At 36.9% G+C, this 22,883-nt stretch overlaps 1 protein-coding gene, 1 long non-coding RNA gene and 1 other non-coding gene across 3 annotated transcripts; 2 read left to right on the forward strand and 1 right to left on the reverse strand.

Annotated features, from left to right (window-relative positions):
- Positions 1–9,682: 9,682 nt before the first annotated feature.
- TRNAK-UUU (transfer RNA lysine (anticodon UUU)) lies at positions 9,683–9,755 on the reverse strand. The gene has a single exon. It is a non-coding gene; the product is annotated as a tRNA-Lys (tRNA).
- Positions 9,756–10,658: 903 nt separating this feature from the next.
- On the forward strand, positions 10,659–16,179 carry LOC133675032 (exocyst complex component EXO84C-like). The gene is made up of 7 exons (XM_062096297.1): positions 10,659–11,098; positions 11,603–11,697; positions 12,292–13,336; positions 13,639–14,154; positions 14,796–14,984; positions 15,364–15,500; positions 15,575–16,179. The coding sequence occupies exons 1-7, from the start codon at positions 11,003–11,005 to the stop codon at positions 15,819–15,821; spliced, it is 2,325 nt and encodes a 774-aa protein (XP_061952281.1). The 5' UTR covers positions 10,659–11,002; the 3' UTR covers positions 15,822–16,179.
- A 292-nt stretch (positions 16,180–16,471) lies between these two features.
- On the forward strand, positions 16,472–17,108 carry LOC133675107 (uncharacterized). Its single transcript, XR_009835345.1, has 2 exons — positions 16,472–16,799; positions 16,875–17,108. It is a non-coding gene; the product is annotated as an uncharacterized LOC133675107 (long non-coding RNA).
- The last annotated feature ends 5,775 nt before the right edge of the window (positions 17,109–22,883 follow it).

Genomic DNA, 22,883 nt, shown 5'->3' on the forward strand with positions numbered 1-22,883 from the left:
GGGACAGAGTAGAGAAAAAGGAAAGTGAGGTTTAATAATGGGTTTTGTGTGAGAAAATTAATTAGGTTTCCAAATGTTTTAATTAGAAGGGTAATTAAGAGGATAATTTTGTGAGAGATTGTTCTCATTTTTTACATCCATAAGACCACTTTTGTCTAATTTATCTAATAAATAAATAAATATTTGGTATGGTTGTGAAATTTATTTTCTTTATTTGATGTGTAAGTTAGTGCAAGAATATTTTTTTAATTTAATAAAAAATATTGTAAGTTATATTAAATTTTATTTTCTTGAATAGTTTATTTATATTAGTCTTTATATCATTTCAATTTAACATTGATGAATTAAAAATACATGGAGAATATGAAAAGGAAAAAAAGAAACTTTATTTTTAGAAAACATGATTTTAATTTTGAAAGAAAAAATAAAAAATAAAAGTGATAAATTACTTCATCAAGTTGAGTATCTTGTGTAATCACTTTGCTTACATAAATTTCTTCACTTAGATATTGGCATGGAATTAGTAAAACTTTACAACTTAGCATTATTGTGTTGCAAAGCGAGTGTGAGATGCTTTCATTTCTTGATATCTTCACAAAGTTCAATCCTTGGTTATTATCTTATTATTTATTATTGGTATTTGAACAAATGCTTATAAATACTAATTTTAATTAAGATCTTAACTTAAAATTCAAAGAAGAGAATAACTTTTTTTTTATTAATATGAATATTCAAGTTAATTTACGCGTATTTCAATTAATTTTACAAGCTCTCTAAAATTAATGATGCTTTTTTAATTTACTGCGCCTCTTGTCTCCTATAATTTACAATGATTTCACCATGCAAGCCTCGCTCGAACATAATAATTAAGAAGTGGATGCATGGGATTTGGCTGTTTTAAGGATACAAACAATCTCTATCAATTTTAGCATAAAAGAAATGTAGCAGACTCCGAATTCTGATACCGGAAAATATGAGCTACCTGAAAAGTTATAAGCCATAGAAAATACCTTTATTTTGAACATCGGTTTGGAGGTAATGCCTTCATTTTGCCCTAACCGCCACGTTGTAATGATGAAGAGTGAACAAACAAATAGAAAGGGTCATTTGATGTTGCGTGCAGTGTGGTTAATTAGCTTTATTTCTTAAAAAATATCAATTAAATCATAGTAAAAATGTTAGCTTTGATAGTTGACTTTTTTTGACGAAATCATTGACTTAAATCTTAGGTGAGACCGAATGAAGGGGATTTAGAAGCTATGATAATGTGAGTTTTGGAAAAGGATGTAAATATTTAAGTCATTTTTTTAATCATTTTCCTAATATTCCTGCCATTGGTGCCTGTGCTAATCCTATATATAATATATATACCTGTCTCCATCCAATATTCCTATCACTTCATAAATTAAATTGTCGCAGATTAAATGACTTGTTAATGCGCCAAAAAGCTTTGATTCATGGGTTGATTTAGTGGTCTCGTTATTGATGGAGGAGGAAGATTTAATGGAAATGGAGGACCTTGCTGGGAAGCTTGCGCAATGTCTGTCGCTAGCTATTCAATGAGTTTAATTAATTTCTTCCATATTTTTTCTTCTGGACTGTCACTCATTTTACTGTGATTGTCAACGAGTGCTAGCTATTGCCAGCTCGAGACGTCGCGTGGTAAGATTGATCAATCCAACGTTGAGTCTTCATCATCATCATCATCATCATCATCATCATCATCTTCGAAACATACAAGAACACCCTTCACAATTTTCTGATCGTAAGAGTAATGGATTTTGTGCCTGCAGGCTCTCCATTTCAGCAAATGTAATGGCCTCCAACGTCCAAGTCACTTGAAACATGTCAGCAGTCAAAAGAGTCACATAGCCATCAATCAATGTGATCAGATGTCAACATCTCCAGCTAGAAGACAGCCCGAATACTGATGGAATTGATATTTTTCTGCATCAAACCGTGCCAGTGTCCAAGACTCTTTTATAGGAACTGGTGATCGAACCTTTAAGGTTTCTCTTATGCACATTTTCTTCTGTTCAATTAGGTGATGATTGTATTGTCATCAATGGTTTTTCTTCTGTTTCTTGAAACATTACTCTCTCTATGCAGCGCTGGGAGTCTAGGAACGGATGGAGTTTATGAAACACTAGAAGATCAGGTCCACGTTAAAAGCTACACTGAATGGTGCAAGAATCAAGACATGGGAGGGTAACAATAGATCAGAAAGAGCCAGAAATTAGTACTGATGTTGTAGTTTCTTCGTTCTCTAGGGTGGATCATGATATGTCAGGAAGGAAGATCACTTTCGAGAATATCACAGTACTTGTAAATTCAAGAAACCCTATTATTATTGACCAACATTGCACCCGTAATGGCTTGGGGAATGACTCTGCTATACAAATCAGGGATGTAACGTACGGCACTGTGCTTGGATCTTCAACTTTTTTTTAATTATATAAAAAGAACATAAAATCAACGATCAAAACAAAATATAGAAAAAAAAATTAAAAAAAATTTACTACAATAAAAACAAAGATATTACCTAAGATTTCTAATTACACAACAATTTGATGTTATCAAAAAATCTTAAAACATCATTTTTATATAAGTAAAGTTTAAATCTAGAATATACAACCAAATAACAACTCCATAAAGAATAGTAGTGAAACAATCAAACAAGTTTATAATTTTTTTCTCAAAAAAAATTTTGTTTCTCAACAATCAAATACTCAAAAAAGTACTACTGGAGATTAATCTTCAAGGTAACCTTTAAAATTTATCTTACATCATTCCGAGCCACTATAAAAATATTGAGTTTAATATAATTAGTAAACAATATTAGATATCTCATCAATTTAAAACTCATTCAAACATTCTTATAAAAAAAGATATTTTAAAGTTTTTAAATCTATAAAAGATGCCAGTGTATCATGTCTAGTATAACTTTTTCAGTGTAACTTCTGAATATAAAATATTATTTCACTTAATCTCTCTGGATCTTAAAGAAAAATTTATTTCCCTTTCTTTCTTTTAATTTATGTTCATCTTATTTTGCACGAACTTGAACTGATATATTCAATGCAATTATCATTTGAAGTTCTATACGCATTGCAAAGTAGGTGGTAAAATAGAAAAAGCTGACTCGTAAATAAAATAGCGTTTAATTACAGAGAAATGAATGAAAAATATTGCCAATGAAACCTTTTGACTCCCAAACCTAGATTCATATATGCGTGCGCACAGTAATGTGTATATTGACAACAATTTAAAATTTTCAACTTTTAAGTAACATGACCCATTTAAAATAATACTCCCACATGGTTGATTCTTTTATGGAAAAATGAAAACCATTTTTTTCATGAGAATAGCCCTACACTCCTACTGTTTTGTTTAGAAAAAACTTCTAGAAACAAAATGGACAGTGGGGGCACGTGCGCCTCACACGCTAGCGCGCCGGTATGTGCTGTGGAGCGGTAGCGCGCATGTCTTCCACGCCACTGTTGAAACATGCAAAAAAGATAGAAAAAGATTGGATTTTTAAGGTTGTGTTGGTGTGATTTATGGGCTGTGTTGTGTTTGTGTTGGTCGGTGAGTGATGGTTGATAAGTCGGGCTATAGGTGTGAGGAGATAGGAGGGCTATTGGTTTGGTCTGTGATGGGTAGAGATGGTTGAGTAGTCTTGGCTAAAGGGAGAGAGAGGTCTGGTCGATGAATAAAAATGGAGGAGAAAGGCTGGTCGGTAAGGAGAGAAAAGGGGGCTGTTGCGTTAAGCGATAGCTGGTGATGGATTGATTTTACTGTGGGGGCTAGAATCTGACAGATAAGGGGAGAGAGGAGCCTGTTGCAATTTTCTTCTTCTTCTTTTTGTTTCTTCTTCTTTGTTCCTTTTGCTTTTTCTGGCCATTTTCTTCTTTTTTTTCCCCTAAATTTTCTTCTTGATATTTCTCAATTATTTTGAAAAAGGGGTCAAAAGCCCGTTATGACAACAGTGGCGTCTCAGACAAAAGGAGTATCTTTAGCATTACTCGAACACAATTGTTGTCCTGCGTATAGGGTACAAAAATCTTGATTACTGGTAAACTGATTGGATTCCAATGGCTTGCTTAAGAATGTTTTTGTCTTTTAGATTCAAGATATCTGCTTCACTGATTCCTCAGGCTGACAAGCTCAATGTCGAATATAAGAGCTCCCAAAGTTGAGCCTTCTCCAATGGCGAGACTCGTTGGATTGAAAATGCCAGTAAAAAGCCTCTGCCTCTCGAAGAACAAATAAGAAGAATATAACATCGGTGAGAATCCACAAGTGAATCTATGATAATTTAAGGACAGAACTCGGTCAAGTTATTGAAATTATACAATTCTATAGTAAGGATCCAGTGTTTCTTTTTATCAATGAAAATACCTTAAGGAGTTTCAAATGCTCGGATTTGTGTGATTTTTTACCATATGCTTCAACAGTTTTATGTTCGAAAGTGGAGTCTTTATTAGAGAGAACAATAAGAATTAAGTGTTGGGTGATTCTGGCACCCCGTGCGCGGACCGGTGGTGTTCTGATAGTTGCTCTTAGGAAGGTAAGCACACTAAGACAATATTTTACGTGGTTCGGCAAATCCGCCTACATCCACGGGAGAGATCTATTTTATTAGATATAGAGATACATGGAGGAGGAGGATTACATCTGCTGCAATGGCAGCAAAGCTGCTGCCATTGCAACTCTCTCTTTTCTCTCCACTCTTACGTTCTCACTCTCTACAATTCTCTCAACCCTCTCAAATTGTGCTCTCAACAAGTATGCCTCCTTTATAGGCAAATATGGTCAATCATGGAGGAGACAATCAAGCCATAATGCATGGCATGAATTATGCCGTAATTCATGCTCCCACTTGCTTGGTGGTGGGGTATTGCCACAAATGGCAATATCCTAACAATCACCCCCTTTGCCATTTGTGTGGCAATTGTCCTCTTGCTTCTTCAGCACAGGCTTGCATTCTGCAGCTCTTCCAAGCTTACCATTCTGAGAGTGTCTTCAACACAACATTCCCCTTCGAGCGTATCAACCATGCTCAGTCCGGAATGATTTTTCAAGCCTTACATCAAGGCTTACAACACCCCCTCAAACGAATATTCCCAAGTGCGACAGTCATTATCTGAGTATCTCAATATGATCACAAGCTCACCACTCTTTCAAGAGTCTACTCATCCAGGAGTTGCGCCTGCCCTCTGTTCCACCCTAGGAACCACGCCTTACTTCTCCGTGAGTCTCTCGCTCTTAGTCGTAAGAGTCTAGGTAGCTCTCCACCTTTAACCATGGGGGCAACCCATAAAAGGTTGATCCATATCTGTCTTCATACTCTGAGTATTACAATGTCATTTCCGAGCTCACCACCTTGACAAGAGTCAACTTGTTCCCGGAACCTGCGCATGCCCTTCTGCTTCTTCATAGCAGCCACGTCTTAATGCTCCACAAGTCACACACTTATTGTCCAAGGCAAATGTCTTCTAGCTCATTGATCTTTAGCATGGGGGCAATATCCATGAAAGTCAATCCTGCATTTGTCTCCATACTCATCATAGCCACTTCATTGGCTATCCATACACCTGTCCACTTATATATAGCCATCACATCGGCTCTGGGGTTGTTCTGAACTGGGCTCATATCGTGGCCCACACACCTTCTCCTTAGGTGTCTCCGCTCGTCGTCATACGACGGTCTAAAATGGGGCTTATCATGGCCCTCACACCTTCCATCTAAGGTGTCTTCACCTTTCATAGGTGGTCGCATCCTCCTTCAGCTGAGATGCTTCAAAATGGCTCCAAAAGTCTCTACCACCATGTGCACTATAGGAGAGATTACTGCCACTAACTACATAGAAAGAGAAAGTTGCGGTATACTCCTCACAATCCTCCACCTCGATTTCTATATTTGGAGCTTCTGTGCCTTTCTGCTTGACAGCTCCACCTACACCAACTCTCTTTGGTGTCTTCGCCTTTCATCATAGGCGGTTGCCTTGTATCACAGGCATTTGCACCCCCTCAATTAGGTGCCTCTGCAACAGCTCTCTTTCCATCTTCGCATGCATTGGAAAGGTCTTCGCCTGTTGTCTTCATCAAGAGCACAAGAGACTTCTTGTTGTACAACTTCTTACACACTGTCTCTGTTCTGAGCTTCATCTGGGAACTCTTCTTCTCCTTGCACCTGTTGTCTCATTACAGTACCTCGTTGGATCCTACGGGTACTCCTGCACAATCTCCGTATGCCCTCATGCAATTTCTGTTCTCCAGATTTTCTCCATATTCCTTGCTTATGTTTGACAGCAGCTCATCCAGTCATAACACCTGTCCAAGTCAAAATAGGGTGTCAATCTTTATCCCCTTACTGTATTCCTCTTCCATTATCAAGGTCTTCATCAATTCTTCCCTTGAGAAATCACAGTCACCGAATCTAACTTCTTTGGAGAAATCACCACTTCATCAGATCCTTGATCATACGGAACCCAACTGTTTCCTTGTGCCGTCATCCTGCTAGTCTTCAACCGTTTCATTACAAACTGCTATATATACGAAAATAGTACCGTATGGATAATCCTTCCACTAAGCAAGTTCCTAGGAAAGATTGGAGGGGTCACACTGGTCCCGCTTAAAACCCAATCTCCTAGACAGAACTTCTCAGGCCATATCTATCCATCGTATTGTCTTTCCGGATATACAACCATTTGCTAGCTTTGTCCCGGCTTTCCTTTACAAGTAATCTGGAATATACTGGTTTAATACATGATTTCTCAATATCTGGCGAGACTACCAGTTCTTAGATTCGTCAAGATTGGTCTTCATCAATTTTCACTCTTCACCTCAAATTGTCCACATAACCGGGTGTCCAGAGTGTCTCAATTTTGCCTTCCCTCAAGGCAATTAAAATTCTCCCCACTTAGCAGTTCAGCACATGTAATTGGGTAAACATATGCAATTTCTTCTTCTCCATCTCCATCGACCACCATGAAGACCATCGGATGCCTCCTGATCGGGCAATCTCTTTTGTTAATTCACCACCGCCACTTTCGGTCTCAAATCTCAACAATCGGACCGTACCATTGCATCCGGAACGATCAAATTAGCTGGAAACAAGTCTGAAATCGTCCAAATCGCATTTCAGACGGCTAAGATTTGATCAAAACAATTCTGGCCTGATGAACGGCCCAGATTCAATATCAGATCCGGTTGCACGTAAGATCAGCTACACTGGATCCTGTCCCTCGCTCGCAGCTCGGCTCGGCTCACTCGGCTCGGCTCGGCTCACGACTGATGATGTGTCCGGTGGGTCCCACTTTGCTGACGTGTCTGCTGACTGGTCAATGATGTGGTTGCTGACATGGCATGCCCACTGTGCATGATGACATCACACTTACATCAGGCTGATGTCATCATGGGACATGCTACTGTGCATGATGATGTTACAATTACATCACGATAATGTCATCCCTGACATGTCTACTGTTCATGATGATGTCACCTTTACGTCATGATGATGTCATCAATATTCGGGCCAGACACATGGGTCGGGTCAACTGGTATTCGGGTCGGGTCAACTCATCCGGGTGAAGAAGACGCGTGGGGCGCGTCTGCGCGCGTGGGCAGACGCCTTGCCGGAGAGTGATGGAGAGTGCGGTCATGTCCGACGTCCGATTTTGACGCCGTTTTCACCAGTGGCTTCGTCTCGGCCTCCTCTACACAGTGGTATGATCAAAACACAATTTTGACAACTTTCATTTTTGAGCAAAAATCAAACACCCCTTTAAACCATGTGCTCTGGTACCAATTGTTGGGTGATTCTGGCACCCCATGCGCGGACCGGTGGTGTTCTGATAGTTGCTCTTAGGAGGGTTAAGCACACTGAGACAATATTTTACGTGGTTCGGCAAATCCGCCTACATCCACGGGAGAGATCTATTTTATTAGATATAGAGATACATGGAGGAGGAGGATTACATCTGCTGCAATGGCAGCAAAGCTGCTGCCATTGCAACTCTCTCTTTTCTCTCCACTCTTACGTTCTCACTCTCTACAATTCTCTCAACCCTCTCAAATTGTGCTCTCAACAAGTATGCCTCCTTTATAGGCAAATATGGTCAATCATGGAGGAGACAATCAAGCCATAATGCATGGCATGAATTATGCCGTAATTCATGCTCCCACTTGCTTGGTGGTGGGGTATTGCCACAAATGGCAATATCCTAACATTAAGAACTCTGCAATCCACAAGAAAGAGCTCAAAGAAATGTGACAGGACGAAGCATCAAATGCAGCAGAGTCTTTATGTAGTGCAGGCTCTAGCAATCTACTGGTAATCTATTTGCAGAAGCAATGAGTTTTTCTAAATTCCTTGTCGCTTTTTTTTTTTTTTCATTCCAGCACTCCAATATGATGAAACACATTAGACCTTGAATTGAGAAAATGGACACTTCTGTAGAAAAGGCATTGATATTAAGACATTCTAATCCTCTCAAGGACAAGGAAAAGCGCAAAAAGCAATGCATTTTGCTAAATGCTTCTTTCTATTGCTTCTGACTTTAACACCAAAACCATATCAAACATGCAATGTGGTTATCCTATGATGATGTCTTGAAAATCTGAGTGTTTCTATATGCAATTCTTGAGCCCAAGTAGTCGGACCGTTTCGAGATTTAAGGGGCAACATTCCCCCTGGTCATGACCACACTAGAGTTTCCTGAACCTTATTTTCCTTCTGGGTAGCAAATGTGGTATGAATTATCTTTTCAAAGATAGACAGACTTCACCGGGGCTTGAAAGTTTATTGACTACTGTTCTTGGTCTTGGAAGGAACTCATGAAGCTTAGATATGCCATTTGGGGGAATACCAGCCACGCTGTTGGAAATGGGGAAGAAACTTTTCTCTTGTGAGATAAATGGCATCCTCGTGGCCCTCTTGCTAAAAAATATGGAACCAGACTGATTTATGAAACTGAAAACTCTAGCGATGCAAAGGTGTCTACATTAATTGTTGGTGATGAATGGCAATAGCCAAATGCAAGGTGAGTTGTAATGGAGAACATTCAAGGTTCTATTTGTGTACTAGACAGTATATCTTGACATCTGAGTGTATCTGGCATTCTTTCAGTGAAGTCTATATGAGATCAGATGAGGCAGAAAAATACAAGAGTGGACTAGCTCAAACTTGTTTATCTCACAAATTGGAAAATGACCTATGACTTTGAAATTGCTTCATATATATAGATTAATCAGAGAAACATACAAGGCCATTGCACTGCAAAGAATTATAGATAACCTAAGAAAGGAGGGGGAAAAAGTTCCATAAGAAAAGCATCCAACCTTGTTTTGCTGCTAACCTTCCATAGCAATGTATTGCTGCAACCTTTATACATTTAATGAATGGTCTTAAAAATATGTCCAAGGCCTTGACACCACCGGAATTTGGGAGGTCCAAGAAGTCACTAATTGTAGTAAAAGACGAAGCATAGAAGTTTGGTACGGAAAACACAGTAGATATGGAAATGATAGACCGAGCTCTTCTTGTTGTTGAAGACACAGTTTGCTGTAATGGAGGAGGAGATGGTGGTGTGTTGGTGAAAGGGATGTGAAGCGGAAGCCATCATGCGCTCTACAGGTAGTCGAATAGGAGAAAAAAATAAGATCAAACAATAAAGTCTCGCCGTCTGTGGGAATCGAACCCACGACCACATGGTTAAAAGCCATGCGCTCTACCAGCTGAGCTAAGACGGCTTTACATTTCTAGTCTTCTCATTATATTTAATACTTCATAACATATAGTTTACTTTCAAACTTCTTTTTATCAAAAATCATATCTTCAATTATGTAATTGCAGTCATCTCTCTCTTTTAAACTTTTGATTATAATTACGACCGAGATTAGAGTCCTAAATCCAACTTTTTTTTTTAATGCAGGTATTCGAACTAGTTTATATGTATCTTGACTAATTTTATAGGTCCTGAAGTTAACGATCATATAAATCTCTAGTAACCTTAAATTTTATGAGACTCAAACTGATGATTTCTAAGAAGCAAATCCAGAACCTGACTAGTAAGTTACTGCTCTCGGGGTATCTAAATCCAACTCTAATTATTCATCTAGGTGGTAGTTAAGAGTTTTTATTTTTAAAAAATTACTATGATGAAGTTATAATTTAATTGTTTTTTTAACTTACATTACCTTTTTAAAAGTTATAGTTTATATCTTAAATTTTGTTGTATGTATAATAATTTACATTTTAAATTTTATATTATTTAATCTATTTTATAATTACTAAAAATATAAATTATAATTTTTTAAAATACAAAATATAAGTATAAAAACTACTAAACTATAATACAAAAACTTTCTCTTTCTATGTTAATTTAACTTAGCTTCATAGATTATGAAAAGACATACACAAAAAAAATACCATTGCAAAGTCACCAAGTATGGTGAAATTAAAGGAGAAAATTACCCACTAAAATAGCTGAATTTTTTTTTACACAAATTTAGCTGGGCAGACTAAAATACAAATCTTGCATAATTTTTACAAGATTCCCTTGATGGACAAATTTAAAGTTTTAATAGTGGAAGTATTTTGGAGCCAATTTTAGTAATATAAAACTGAATCTAACATATATGCATTTTAAGGAGATCTCATACAGAAAGGCATTAGTATAATTATGGAAAACAATTTATTTTTCTTAATCTTTTCTTGAATTTAATCCATAATTGATTATGGTATTGACCCAACCAATCACAACTAGCTCTCGAGATCCAAAAACCTTCCATCTCTGAGAGAAGAAAAAAACTAGCAGTAGAGCACAAGTTCCAAAGTGACAGGCCAACTTGTCCTCTAGGATCTAGCTGACCCTCACATTGCCACTACTTTCTTTCTTACTATATTTCGAGCTTTAATTTGATTGCTTAGCTACGCATAACTGAATATTTCAAGAGAAAAGGAGGAGCTTTGCGATAAAACACTTTCAGAAAAAGAAATGGAGAGCAGTGAAGAAGACGATGATTTCCCTTCTATAGAAAGCATTACTTCTCAGTCCAAGATCGACTCTTCGTACCAGTCTCACACAGAAAAGGTTTGTTTTCTTCTTCCAAATGTTTCTTTGTTTCTTATTTAAGCTAGAATGGTTTAAGGTTGGACCTTAAATTTTGTATTTAATTTTTTTTTTTGTGACTATTTGAGAAAATATTTTATTTTTGAATCTGGGGTTTCTTCATTTTGAGCTCAATTAGCGTCAAGAGCCGTTTTTGTCTTCTGGGCTTCTCTCATACTATTGCAAAATTGTGTTTCTTGGTGTTTTGCCTTGTTCTAAGTTGTATTCAGTTGATTTGATTCGAAATTCTAAGTGCATTGAATTAGATTTTTAGTGATTGTAGTGTTCGGATGTATTAATGGCGTCTTTCCCTGTTTTGCGCATTCAATAGATCCGGATTTTGATAGGTTGGAGCTACTGGTGTTGATCCTGGGCATTGAAAATGGTTTTCTATTATGTCATCCTTTTGTGTTGATTTTATGAATGTTACTGTGGTCAGATGGCTGCGTATTTTTTCCACTAACTTAAGTAAGTTTGTGACCGCAGGGAATCAGAAAAGTTTGCTGTGAACTCTTGGATTTGAAGGATGCTGTGGAGAATCTATGCGGCAATATGCAAACAAAGTACTTTGCTTTCTCGAGGTAAAAAATTCCATGTGTTTTTGCTTGATAATTAGATGTACCTCATGTCATGTCCGATCTAAGAAAACAAGCTAGAGACTTTTTATTCTCAGACTATAGAATTAGATTATCATACCTGAAGTGCTTCAAGGAAACGATTGCAAGCCATTTGGAGAAATCTGTTCTCTCTTACTTTCTGCAGGGTATTGCTTCCTCTTCTCCTAGATTTTAAGCATTTCCTCCGTTTAAGTTTTGTTCTGAATTCCAGAAGAATTTGGGCCCACAATTCATAACAATTTGGGTTGACTTACTGAAATACTAGACCTTGCATAATGTTTTGCCTCTTCCTTATTTCAGTGGCCATCTAAACACTTGTAGTTTGGATAGGTGACCCCTGTATGGACGATCTCTTCAAGCTTAAGCCTATCCACATCTATCACGATACATGGGAGGTTTTTCTAATAGATAAACGATAATGTCTGCAGATATTCTTTTGAACATTTCCTTCCATCGTTTGCTTATTGTCAATTCAGATCTGTACTTAACAGTTTTCTGCTGTAAATTACCTTGCATTCCTAATCTCGTTTGCTAAATTTTGTTTTCTGATATTTGTAGAATGTCTGAAGAAGTAGTGGAAATGGAGCATGAGTTGGTGGAATTGAGAAAGCATATTTCTGCACAAGGGATTCTTGTGCAGGATTTGATGACTGGGGTTTGCCGTGAATTGGAAGAGTGGAACTCTGCTAATGGCAACATTGGTGATTGTCAGCAAGATCCTCAAGTTGATGAACTTCAAAGTTCCTTGCTAAGTGACGCAGATAATCAGAAAGCCATATTCTTGGAGAATATTGATGTTCTCTTGGCTGAACATAAAGTGGAAGAAGCAGTTGAAGCTTTGGAAGCTGAAGAGAAAAACTGTCCAGAGCTGAAAGGTTCTGGAGATACCTCATCAATGGAATTATCCTCATATAGATCAGCGTTTTTGAAGAGAAAGTCAATGCTCGAGGATCAACTGATTGAGATTACTGAACAGCCTTTGGTTAGCATTCTGGAACTAAAGAAAGCTTTATCTGCTTTGATCAAGCTTGGGAAAGGTCCTTTGGCACATCAACTACTGCTAAAATCATATGGTTCCCGCCTCCAAAAGAGTATTGAGCTTTTCCTTCCGTCATGTTCTCTGTATCCCAAAACATTTCCAGCTACACTATCCAGGCTTGTGTTTTCAATAATTTCTGTGACAACAAAAGAATCTGGTTTGATATTTGGTGATAATCCTGTATATACCAATAGGGTTGTTCAATGGGTGGAGTGGGAAATCGAATACTTTGTACGGTTGGTGAAGGAGAATGCACCCTCTTCTGAAAAACTTTTTGCTTTGGGCACAGCTAGCAATTGTGTTCAGGTTAGTCTTACATACTCCTCAATGCTGGAATCACAAGGTCTGAAACTGTCAAAGTTGCTTTTGGTGCTCTTACGACCATACATTGAAGAAGTGTTAGAGTTGAATTTTAGATGGGCCAGAAGGGCAGCTCTGGATGTGACAGAAATAGATGAGAGCTCGCTTTTGTCACCTAGATCTATGTCTCCATTATCTGCTTTTGCAACATTGTCAGATAGTGTGCTTGTTGATAGTGGAATGAAAGTCATGGACATCATTGAAGTAAGCTGGCTCTCTTCTGTTATTCTGCGAATGAAAATTTCTGTAGACCTTGTGTCCTAGTGCTTTATTTTACACATTTACTTCAAAGTTCAAACAAGCATCTTTAGACCTTGTGTCCTAGTGCTTGTGAATATATCTGCACACATACATATGCATTTGAGTATGTATGTATGTGTGCATGACACTTTCTTGGTTCACAATGTTTCCTGTTTGAAGTTTACTTATTGATCTGGTAGTCTAGTAGTTTATGATGTTCTAATGATCATTTCATTGATAGTGTTTGGTTCAAATAATTTGTACAGGATATATTGGCACAGCTAACGCCCATGGCTGTCTTGCATTTTGGAGCCAATGTATTAACAAGAATTTCACAGCTGTTTGATAAATACATGGATATGCTAATTAAATCCCTGCCAGGTCCCTCTGATGATGACAATCTCACAGAGCTGAAGGAGGTTATACACTTCAGAGCTGAGACTGATTCGGAGCAGCTTGCACTTTTGGGATTTGCATTTACTATTCTGGATGAACTTTTACCCCTTGCCGTAATAAAAGTTTGGAGTCTAACAAATGAAAGCAAGGAGCTGGAAAGTGAAAATATTGTGCCTAATGCGAGCATTACAGCAGAATTGAAGGAATGGAAGCGCAGCCTTCAGCATTCTTTTGACAAGCTTAGAGATCACTTCTGTCGGCAATATGTTTTGACTTTCATCTATTCAAGACAAGGAAAAACACGATTAAATGCACTAATTTATTTAAGTGGGGAAGGGGCGGATTTGTATTGGGACTCTGATCCTCTTCCGTCATTGCCATTTCAGGTTACCTTCTTTTCCTGCTGCTGATTTCCCCACTAAGGTCTGTTAATGCTACTCTTGGATGTGCATGTGCTTCCATTCTCAATTTCAGTATTTGTTGCAATCCTTGTATCTTCAGGAAACTTCATGAATTCCTCTGTTACTGTGATCACGTCAACCCTGACTTTTAAACTATCTCCATTTCTTTTCTAAATTCATATTTATTAGATATAAATGCTGAATAGCAACCTATTGTTTCCACCACCAAACTTATTCCCATTCCAAGATATTAGATAGAATTGATATTCATAAATACTTATTAGAACTGAGATCTTTTGTTGAATTGCTCATTCAATAAACTGTCCTTATCTTTCATGTCTTGATGAGGACTCAAACCCCCATGCTTTTTAGCACTTATGTGAGTGTTTTAGTCCTTTGTGATATATTGTCTTAATCTTATCGGTTTTGCAAATAGTGTGTTAATGCTTTGATCTGACTCTATTTACTTGTTATTCAACTTAAAACATGCTCTCGAGAAACCTATTGTCAAGCCAAGGATCTTGGATCCGACCCCCTTTCTCTCATTCAGCCACTATACAGAAATTGGGCTTACTATGTATTTTGCACCAGTATCCTTTTGGTACTGAAACTATGTTTTTCTGCAGGCATTATTTTCAAAGCTTCAGCAATTAGCAACTGTGGCTGGAGACGTGTTACTTGGGAAAGAGAAAATACAGAAAATTTTGCTTGCTAGGCTAACAGAGACTGTTGTGATGTGGCTGTCTGAGGAGCAGGAATTCTGGGATGTGTTTGAGGATGAATCAGTTCCACTTAAGCCACTTGGTTTGCAGCAGGTATTTTGTTGTGTCTTCTGAGAGGATGCCAGGGTGGGGGTGTTTATGTGTTTTTTTTTTTTCTTGAAAGAAAAAAATTGTTGTGCTGGTCATAATACATTTACCTGCTCTTAGAAAAATACTTTCTGTGAAGAATAATTTGTATTCGTTGCACTCTTCCAAGTTTGTCCGTTAATAAATAATTTCTGTAAGGAATAATCTTCTTTTATATCACAAGTTAGAGTACAGGACTAATTGAGTATTGTGAAAATCAGAAGTTGAGAAGTTATTTGTTTGAGTGAGAGTCAGTGACTTGGTCCCACAACTGGGTAGATTTGCTTTCTTGTTATCTCTTCTCCTATTCTGTATTCATTGACAATCACTTGAATTTTTTTTACAGTTAATTCTTGACATGCACTTCACTGTTGAAATTGCTCGTTTTGCTGGCTATCCATCTCGACATGTGCATCAGATTGCTTCAGCCATAATTGCTCGAGCAATCAGGACTTTCTCAGCTAGAGGCATAGACCCACAAAGGTAGTCACATTTCATTTCCATGAAGTACTGCTGTTCTTGCTGGCAACTGATTTTGCCAACTTTCTCCTGTGCAGTGCACTACCTGAGGATGAATGGTTCGTTGAAACTGCAAGGACAGCCATCAACAAACTTTTGTTAGGAACGTCTGGGTCAGACACATCTGAGATTGACGAGGACCATATTATCATACACGACGAGATGGTTTCAGACTCTGACGAGACTGCTTCTTCCCTTTCGTCAATAGAATCATTCAAGTCTTTTGCTTCTGCAAACATGGGTGAACTAGATAGTCCCGTGTATTTCACTGATCCCGAGGGTTGAAGATTTTTCGATGACAGCAATCTCTGATCAAATTTTTGGATGTAAAGATTCAAATTGTGAAGCTTAGGACCATGCATGTCATAGGATGTAGTGCTCACAAATGTTGTAGCAAAATATTTTGCTGTAGTATCTAGTAATAGTAGTTGAGAGGTGTAATTCTAGAACTGTTACATAAGAGCAATGCTTCATGCTGACCAACTCTGTAGTTGCTAATCCCAGCTGATGTATCTTGTCAAGTGAGGTAGTTTATGCAATTTGGAAATTAGAACCGTCCAGTGAAGGCTAATTTTTACTCAATTCTTGAAGCTGCAGCTGCTTCTACGCAATGCAATTGGTGGAAGATTTTGAGCTTGTACAATATTTCATTTGTTTTTCCTCTATTTACCTGTAGATTCCAAACATGAAGCATCAGATCACGTAGTCAACCTGTAAGTAACATTTGCCATTGTAATTGTTTTTCCTTGAGAAAGAGGAGGTTTTTCCTTCTGCTTATAAAAAGATTCACTACGATGGCCAATCAACTTTGAGATGCAGAAAATGTATGTTTATTAAAAGCAAGTCTCAATATTTAAACTCAAGAAGTTAAAAGAAAAAAAGTTACAATAGTTTATAATGCCCATCGAAAAGAGTCGTCTTGGGCAGATGACAAGTCGTACAGACATCCCCAAGAATCTAAACAAAGCCTGTCTTGTCTGTTCAGTTAGGGCATTCTGTCTTCCATTTTTGGAGCCAAGAAAGCGCGTGAAAACAGAAAACATAGAGAGAGAGTGCAAGACTTGAACGGGCAACCAAAAACCCAAATCAAGAAAACAATGAGCAAAAATGGGTTTGGATGCAAATTCAAAAGCAGGAACAATAGGAACAATAAATCAGAAACAGAAGTCTCAAATTTGACAAGCAAGGTCCACTCACTACCTTGCTGCAGCAAATATGATGGCCCTTCTGCCGTTTCTCACTGCTTCAAACCCAAACCCACTGGTAAGTAAGTTCAACTTCTTCTTCTTTTTCCCTTTTGGCCTTTCTCAATGTTCTGTTTCTTATAATTTTGTGTAGTTTTTGGGTGCTTTTGTAGGGGTAGAAATGGAGGGGGTGAAAGTTGAGGAAGCTTATTTTAGAGGCAGGAATTTACAAGGTGCCAGGTTTCCTATTCCAAATGGGTGTTCTGGTAACTATGTTATATTGCAAGGAATTGAAATATGAAACCTGATTTTTCTTTAAAAAAATTTATGATCCAATATGGGAAAAAAATGTTTTCTTGTTTGTTTAACGTGGGAATTAGTTTTAGTCTATTTGTGATTATTGTTTTTATTTTTTAATATAGACTATATAGTAATGATTTTGTTAAAGGAATAGCTTAAGTTTTTTAGTTTATTGATAGATTGCGTAAAAGCCCCTCTAAAGGGGTGGTGTTTCTTCTTTCGTTTGTGTATCATATGATTACATGAGAAATTGGCAACGCTGCAAGGAGTGGTGAGGATAGAAAGGAACATCACAGCTGAGGTCAAGGAGCTCACTATAGCGATAAGCTCCAAGGCAGTGAAAGCCAAAAAGAAACGGTTGTGAAGGAAGATGGGAGTGCCTGGATCATCAGAACCTCCAGGTATAGAGTAAGCGGCAGCATAGACACCCGCGGCCACAAGAATGGCTACTGTTGAGCATGTTTTCTCGACCCAATCTTGCGCCAACTTGAGTTGTTCTTTGTGCTCCATTTGGAAGAGCTCATGTGTGGTCAATTTATTCTCGTTGCCACCTTGCAATGCTTGAGATGGTGGAACCACCCACAGCCCCCGCTTCTTGGACAGAGAAGGTGGAAGCACCTTCAGCCAAGGTTGTCAATTTTATTTCGGTAGGTATTTTGTTTTTTCAATTGGAATAAAATATTTCAGTTTCAGAGTGTTCCGGCGTGCCGTTTCGGGGTTGTACTATTCATATATATATATATATATATATATATTCAAAAAACATAATTCAAATTCAAGATAAATTAATTATAAATTATGCAATACAAACACAATGCCAAACAAATATAATTTCAAAATTTAAAATATTTCTAAATTGTCAAGATTAAATAGATCTTTAACTTAAAGTAATTCAACTTAAACAAAATATCAAAATATTATGAAAGTAAAATGTTTTAACACAAATATTTTAAATATAAAGTTAGGTCAATGTTATCAAGGCTAATGGAATCTAAAGCATCCCTTGTTTTGTTCAAATTCCTACAAAGTATAAATATGAAAAAAACAACATGAATATAAACCATATATATTAGTGATAAATCTAATTTTAAAAAATTAATATCATTGTTAATGAAAATAGTAATAATAATTTTCAATATTATTATTAATATCATTGTTATTGAAAATAGTAATGAAAAAGAGCTTTTTATAATTGGGTGATTTAATTAATTAAATTGAATAAGGTTCAATTTGATTCAATAACTTTTCAAGAGCGGAACGGAACATGTGGAATGAAACCGGAACGTTCCGGGTGGAATTTAGCTGAAAAATCTGGAACGGACCGAGATTTAAAATGAAATGAAATTTGTTCCGTTTTGTTTCGTTTTTTGAATTGGTACGGAATGTTTCGGCCATTCCGGGCGAAACGGAACAGAATTGACAACCTTGCCTTCAGCACCAGCTGCACGGACAGAGAAACATGAAAACAAATTCATTAGCGTTGGTAAAGTCATTAATTATAGGAAAATAGGTTTCCCTATCATGGTCCTTAATTATAGGATTACATTTTCTTTGGAACACTTGCAATACAAATCACTTATAGCTAGGTATAGAAAGCTGCATTTCACTGATTTTGAAGTAATTTGGAATATGGGCTAATTGAAAACATTCTTTAATTTCCTTGTAATTAACAAACAAATTTTACTTGCAGCTAGGAATAAAGAAATGTATTTCATAACAATATAGAATGGGGTTACGGTTGTACAAGAGTGGCTAGCTTACCTTGAACCATTTTATTTCTTCTTGTAGTTCGAGTGCAGGGCCGGGCTTGGTTCCTCCGTGATAGGAAGGATGATGGCTATCGAATCTTCTATAATCATGGAATGAAACTCGGTTCAAATTGAATCAGTTTTTTTTAGATTTAAAAAACCAACCAAACCAAGTTATATTAGTTTTGTAAAATATTAACCGGACCAGACCGAAATCCAGTTAAAACTAAATCGGTTCGGTTCGGTTAAATTCATTTTTTTGTCATAAAATCGGGAAACCTAATCCCATCAAAGATCAAAGACTAATTTTTTCTTGTTTGGAATTTTATATTTTCTGCTATTACAAACTTGAGTCGACAAGCGAGGAGCAATGCAATTTAGCTAACCATTCAGAGGATTTTGTAATAGATCCATCTTTGTTACAACAAACAACAAAAGTTATAAATTCATCTTCGGTCATTAATCATTGTTTTTTGTTAACATGCCTTGGATCCCTGGTCAAACACCAAGTACTGGGTCAAACTTTTCCTTGTCTTTTCTCTAATGAAGGAGTTGTCTTCTTCTACTGCAACTTGCAAGAATAGAAGAGGATCGTGATGGCTTGCGCAGAAGTAAAGAGAGAAGAGAAGCCATGGAGATGGAGAGGCGGGTTTGTGTTTGGCTAGAATCTAGATAATGTGAGACTTTTGAGATGGACATATGCAGAGCAATTGAAACTTGAAAGGAAAAGGAAAATTGAGATAAATATTTTCAGGGGTTAGGGCGGTGACTTTTTGCGAGAGGAAGGGGGTATGTTAGGGTTAGGTTAACTTCAGTATTTAACTATTTATACCCCTTTTAAATTGTATAGCTTTTAGGTTTTATAGTTGGTCCAGTTTGGTTTGTCGGTTTCAGTTTTAAAACTGAAACCAAATCGGACCTGTTAGAATTTATGGTTTTGAAAATCAGTTTAATTGATTTTTTATCTCGGTTTGATTTTTTCGGTTAATTTTTCTTCGGTGTTTTTGGTTGATCGGTTTTTTTTAACACTCCTAGTTGTGTGTGTGTGTGCGCGCGCTATAACAGAAAAACATAATACAAGATTCTTCTGTCTCCTTTGTTTCTTCAACATATAATATTACTTTGTCTTTTTTGTTTCTTCATGGTATCAGAGCAAGTTCTTAATACCTTGCTGATTAGTTGAAATTCCTATGGAAAACCCATTCAAGATTGATAGTGTTGATGACACCAATAAATCCTGCAACATGCTAGAAGGAGAGCCAAATCCTAATCAATGTTTAAGCTTAGTTTTACTAAATGAATTTAACTATCTCTCTTGGTCAAGAGCTGTGACAATTGATCTTGGTGGAAGATTCAAACCTGGCTATGTCAATGGCTATACTAAGCCTCTTGAGTCTTCTTCACTAGCTTATGAAGCTAGGCAATGCAAGGATCAACTTGTTATGTCTTGGTTACTTAATTTTATGAAAAATTATATTGCTGAAATATTTAGCACTCAGAATCTTAGAACTATGGGAAGCTGTGAAAGAGATGTATTGAAATCAAAACAATTCAACTTGTATTTTTCAAATCAATAAAAATCTTGCTAATATGCAACAAGATGGAAAGACTTATGTTCAATTACTCAGGACCCTGGAAGGTATGACGAGTGAACTTGTACTATATCGTCCCTATACGGTTGATGCAGCAAAATTAAGGAAACATGAAGAGAAGGATAAGATCTTCCAACTCTTAGCTAGCCTCGGTTCAGAATATGAAGATCTTCACAGCAAGATCCTCATGAATCATGATCCTTCATCCCTTACTAGTGTGTGTGCTGCTATTCAACGAGAAGAAGCTCATAGAAAGGTTATAAATTTTGACTTTAAAATCCCTTTATCAGAAACTCGTGCTTATGCTATCAACAAATCAATGAATAATGACAGACCTTACAAGGGCAAATGACCTGATTTAAAGTGCTATCATTGTCATAATATTAGCCATTCTATTATGTTGGATTTTTCATCCAGAGTTGAAGTTGGTTTTTGAAAAGAAGAAGAAATCTCAAAGGAGCTATAAGCATAAGGCTTACGTTGTTGTTGTTGTTGTTGTTGTTGTTGTTGTTGTTGTTGTTTACTTCATCATTTCTCTTCCTAGTAATGTTAAGAATTTTTCTATCAATCCATCTGCCTTCCTCAATGACTTTATTGCCTATTTTAAGAAAAAAGGGTGATATTGTCATGACAACATCTGCCTCTAATTTTATAGCGCTTCTTAGTAAGTTTGCGGGCTTCCTTGCAAACTCTGCTCACATCTCGCAAGAAAACACATAAGGTATTCTCATTGCATTTAAAATTGCTTTGGTAATTATGATTGTGCATGATTTTTTGGTCATTGACTTAGGTGTCACTAATAATATAACTAATAAAATGACTAACTTATATAATTCTAAAGGATTTTCTTCTCTAACTCATGTGTCTATTGCTAATGGAAAACATGTCTCTATCAAGGGTAAATGAAATATTAAATTATTGTCTAATAGTATAGAATCCTCATACCTATATGTTCCCTCCTTTCCATTTCAATTACTTTTATCATAACCTAATTTTTGCTTTCTAAAAAAAAATGAATGAATAAAAAATAATTTGAGAATTGAGTTAAGACAACACAAATTGAAAGTTTGAGGACTAATAAGGATTGAATTATAAATTTGAGAGTTAATTTGATAAAAAAGTTGAAAGAATTAATAAGTTTGGGGATTTAATTGAACTTAAAATTAGTTTAATTAATAAAATTAAGAGCTTAATTGAAGAAATATCAAAGTTTGGGGTTGATTCAAGGCAGAATTGCAAGAAATTAAAATTCAAAGACCAAAGTGAAATGATGAGGGTAATTTAGGGAGTTTAATTGATTTTTTCGGAGATAATCTTGAAAGAATTAAAAGTTGAAGAGTCAATTAAAAATCAAATTGAATAACTCAGAAACCAATGATTGTTTTGGAAATGACACTATAATTGAGCGGTCCAATTGCAATTTCATCTAGGGGTAAAATAAAAAAGAAGAGATTTTCCTTGATGAAGAACCCAATTGCTAAATGTCAAAAGTCTAGGGGGGAAATTGAAGATAGCCAAACGACGCAGTTTCAAGACACTGTTCATTCTCTTCTCTAGGAAAGGCAAAGGAAATCCATTTGAGACACCACTAACACAGCTACGGCCAGACACGATCTCCTCACCCACACGATATTCTCTAAATGGCAGAATTGGTCTTGCAATGACAGGGCCTTTAGCACCCGACTAGTCTTCAAATGAAGGCGAACGTGCAAGACGCCCATCGTGCAGATCGTGCATGATCATACATTCTTTGGCTTCATAAAAGCCAGAGAAGGACCACTGATAGGAGGGGAGAGAGATGCAAACAGAGAAAGACTGGGAGGGAAGAAACGGAAAACCAGAGGGGGGAACAAAGGAAACTGGGGAAGAAGAAAGGCAAACAGGGAAAGAGGCCAGGAGAGGAGGCAAAGGAGAACAGAGAACAAACACAAGGGCAAATACAGAGTGAACCGAGGGTTTTTCAGGGGATATAAACGAAAAGGAAAAAGACTGAGGAGAAAAATCATAAGGAAACAGAAGCACAGAACAGAGGGGCACAAGAGGCCACGAACGAAGAAACAAACCCAGAGAACAGGGGGTGAGATACAAAGAACAGAGGAATAAAAAAGCAGAAAAGAACCCAACACGGGAAAACACAAAACAGAGAGAAGAACAAAGAAGGACGAAGAAGCCTTGTCCAGACGTCGTCGCTCCAGACCACCAGCTCCAGCAGACCAGGTAAACCTTTCTTCTTCTCTTCCCGCTTTGCAAAACAATTCATTTGATACTGTGCACCTTCATTTATAATTAACTCCTTCCTGCAGCAAACGTGCATGAACATTTCACTAAGCCTGCTACTTTGCCCAGCCAGCCCAGTCTAAAAATAAAAATAAAAACAGAAAAAAAGAGTCAAGGCCAAGCCAGGCCTTTGTACCACATCTTTTCGACCTGTCTTTAAAAATCCATCAAGTTGTTTTAATAATAATAAAAAAAGATGGTTCTTTTTTATCAGCTTATATATTGAAATTAACAATATATATCAAA

Source organism: Populus nigra, chromosome 16 (assembly GCF_951802175.1).
Source record: "Populus nigra chromosome 16, ddPopNigr1.1, whole genome shotgun sequence".
NCBI lineage: Eukaryota > Viridiplantae > Streptophyta > Magnoliopsida > Malpighiales > Salicaceae > Populus > Populus nigra.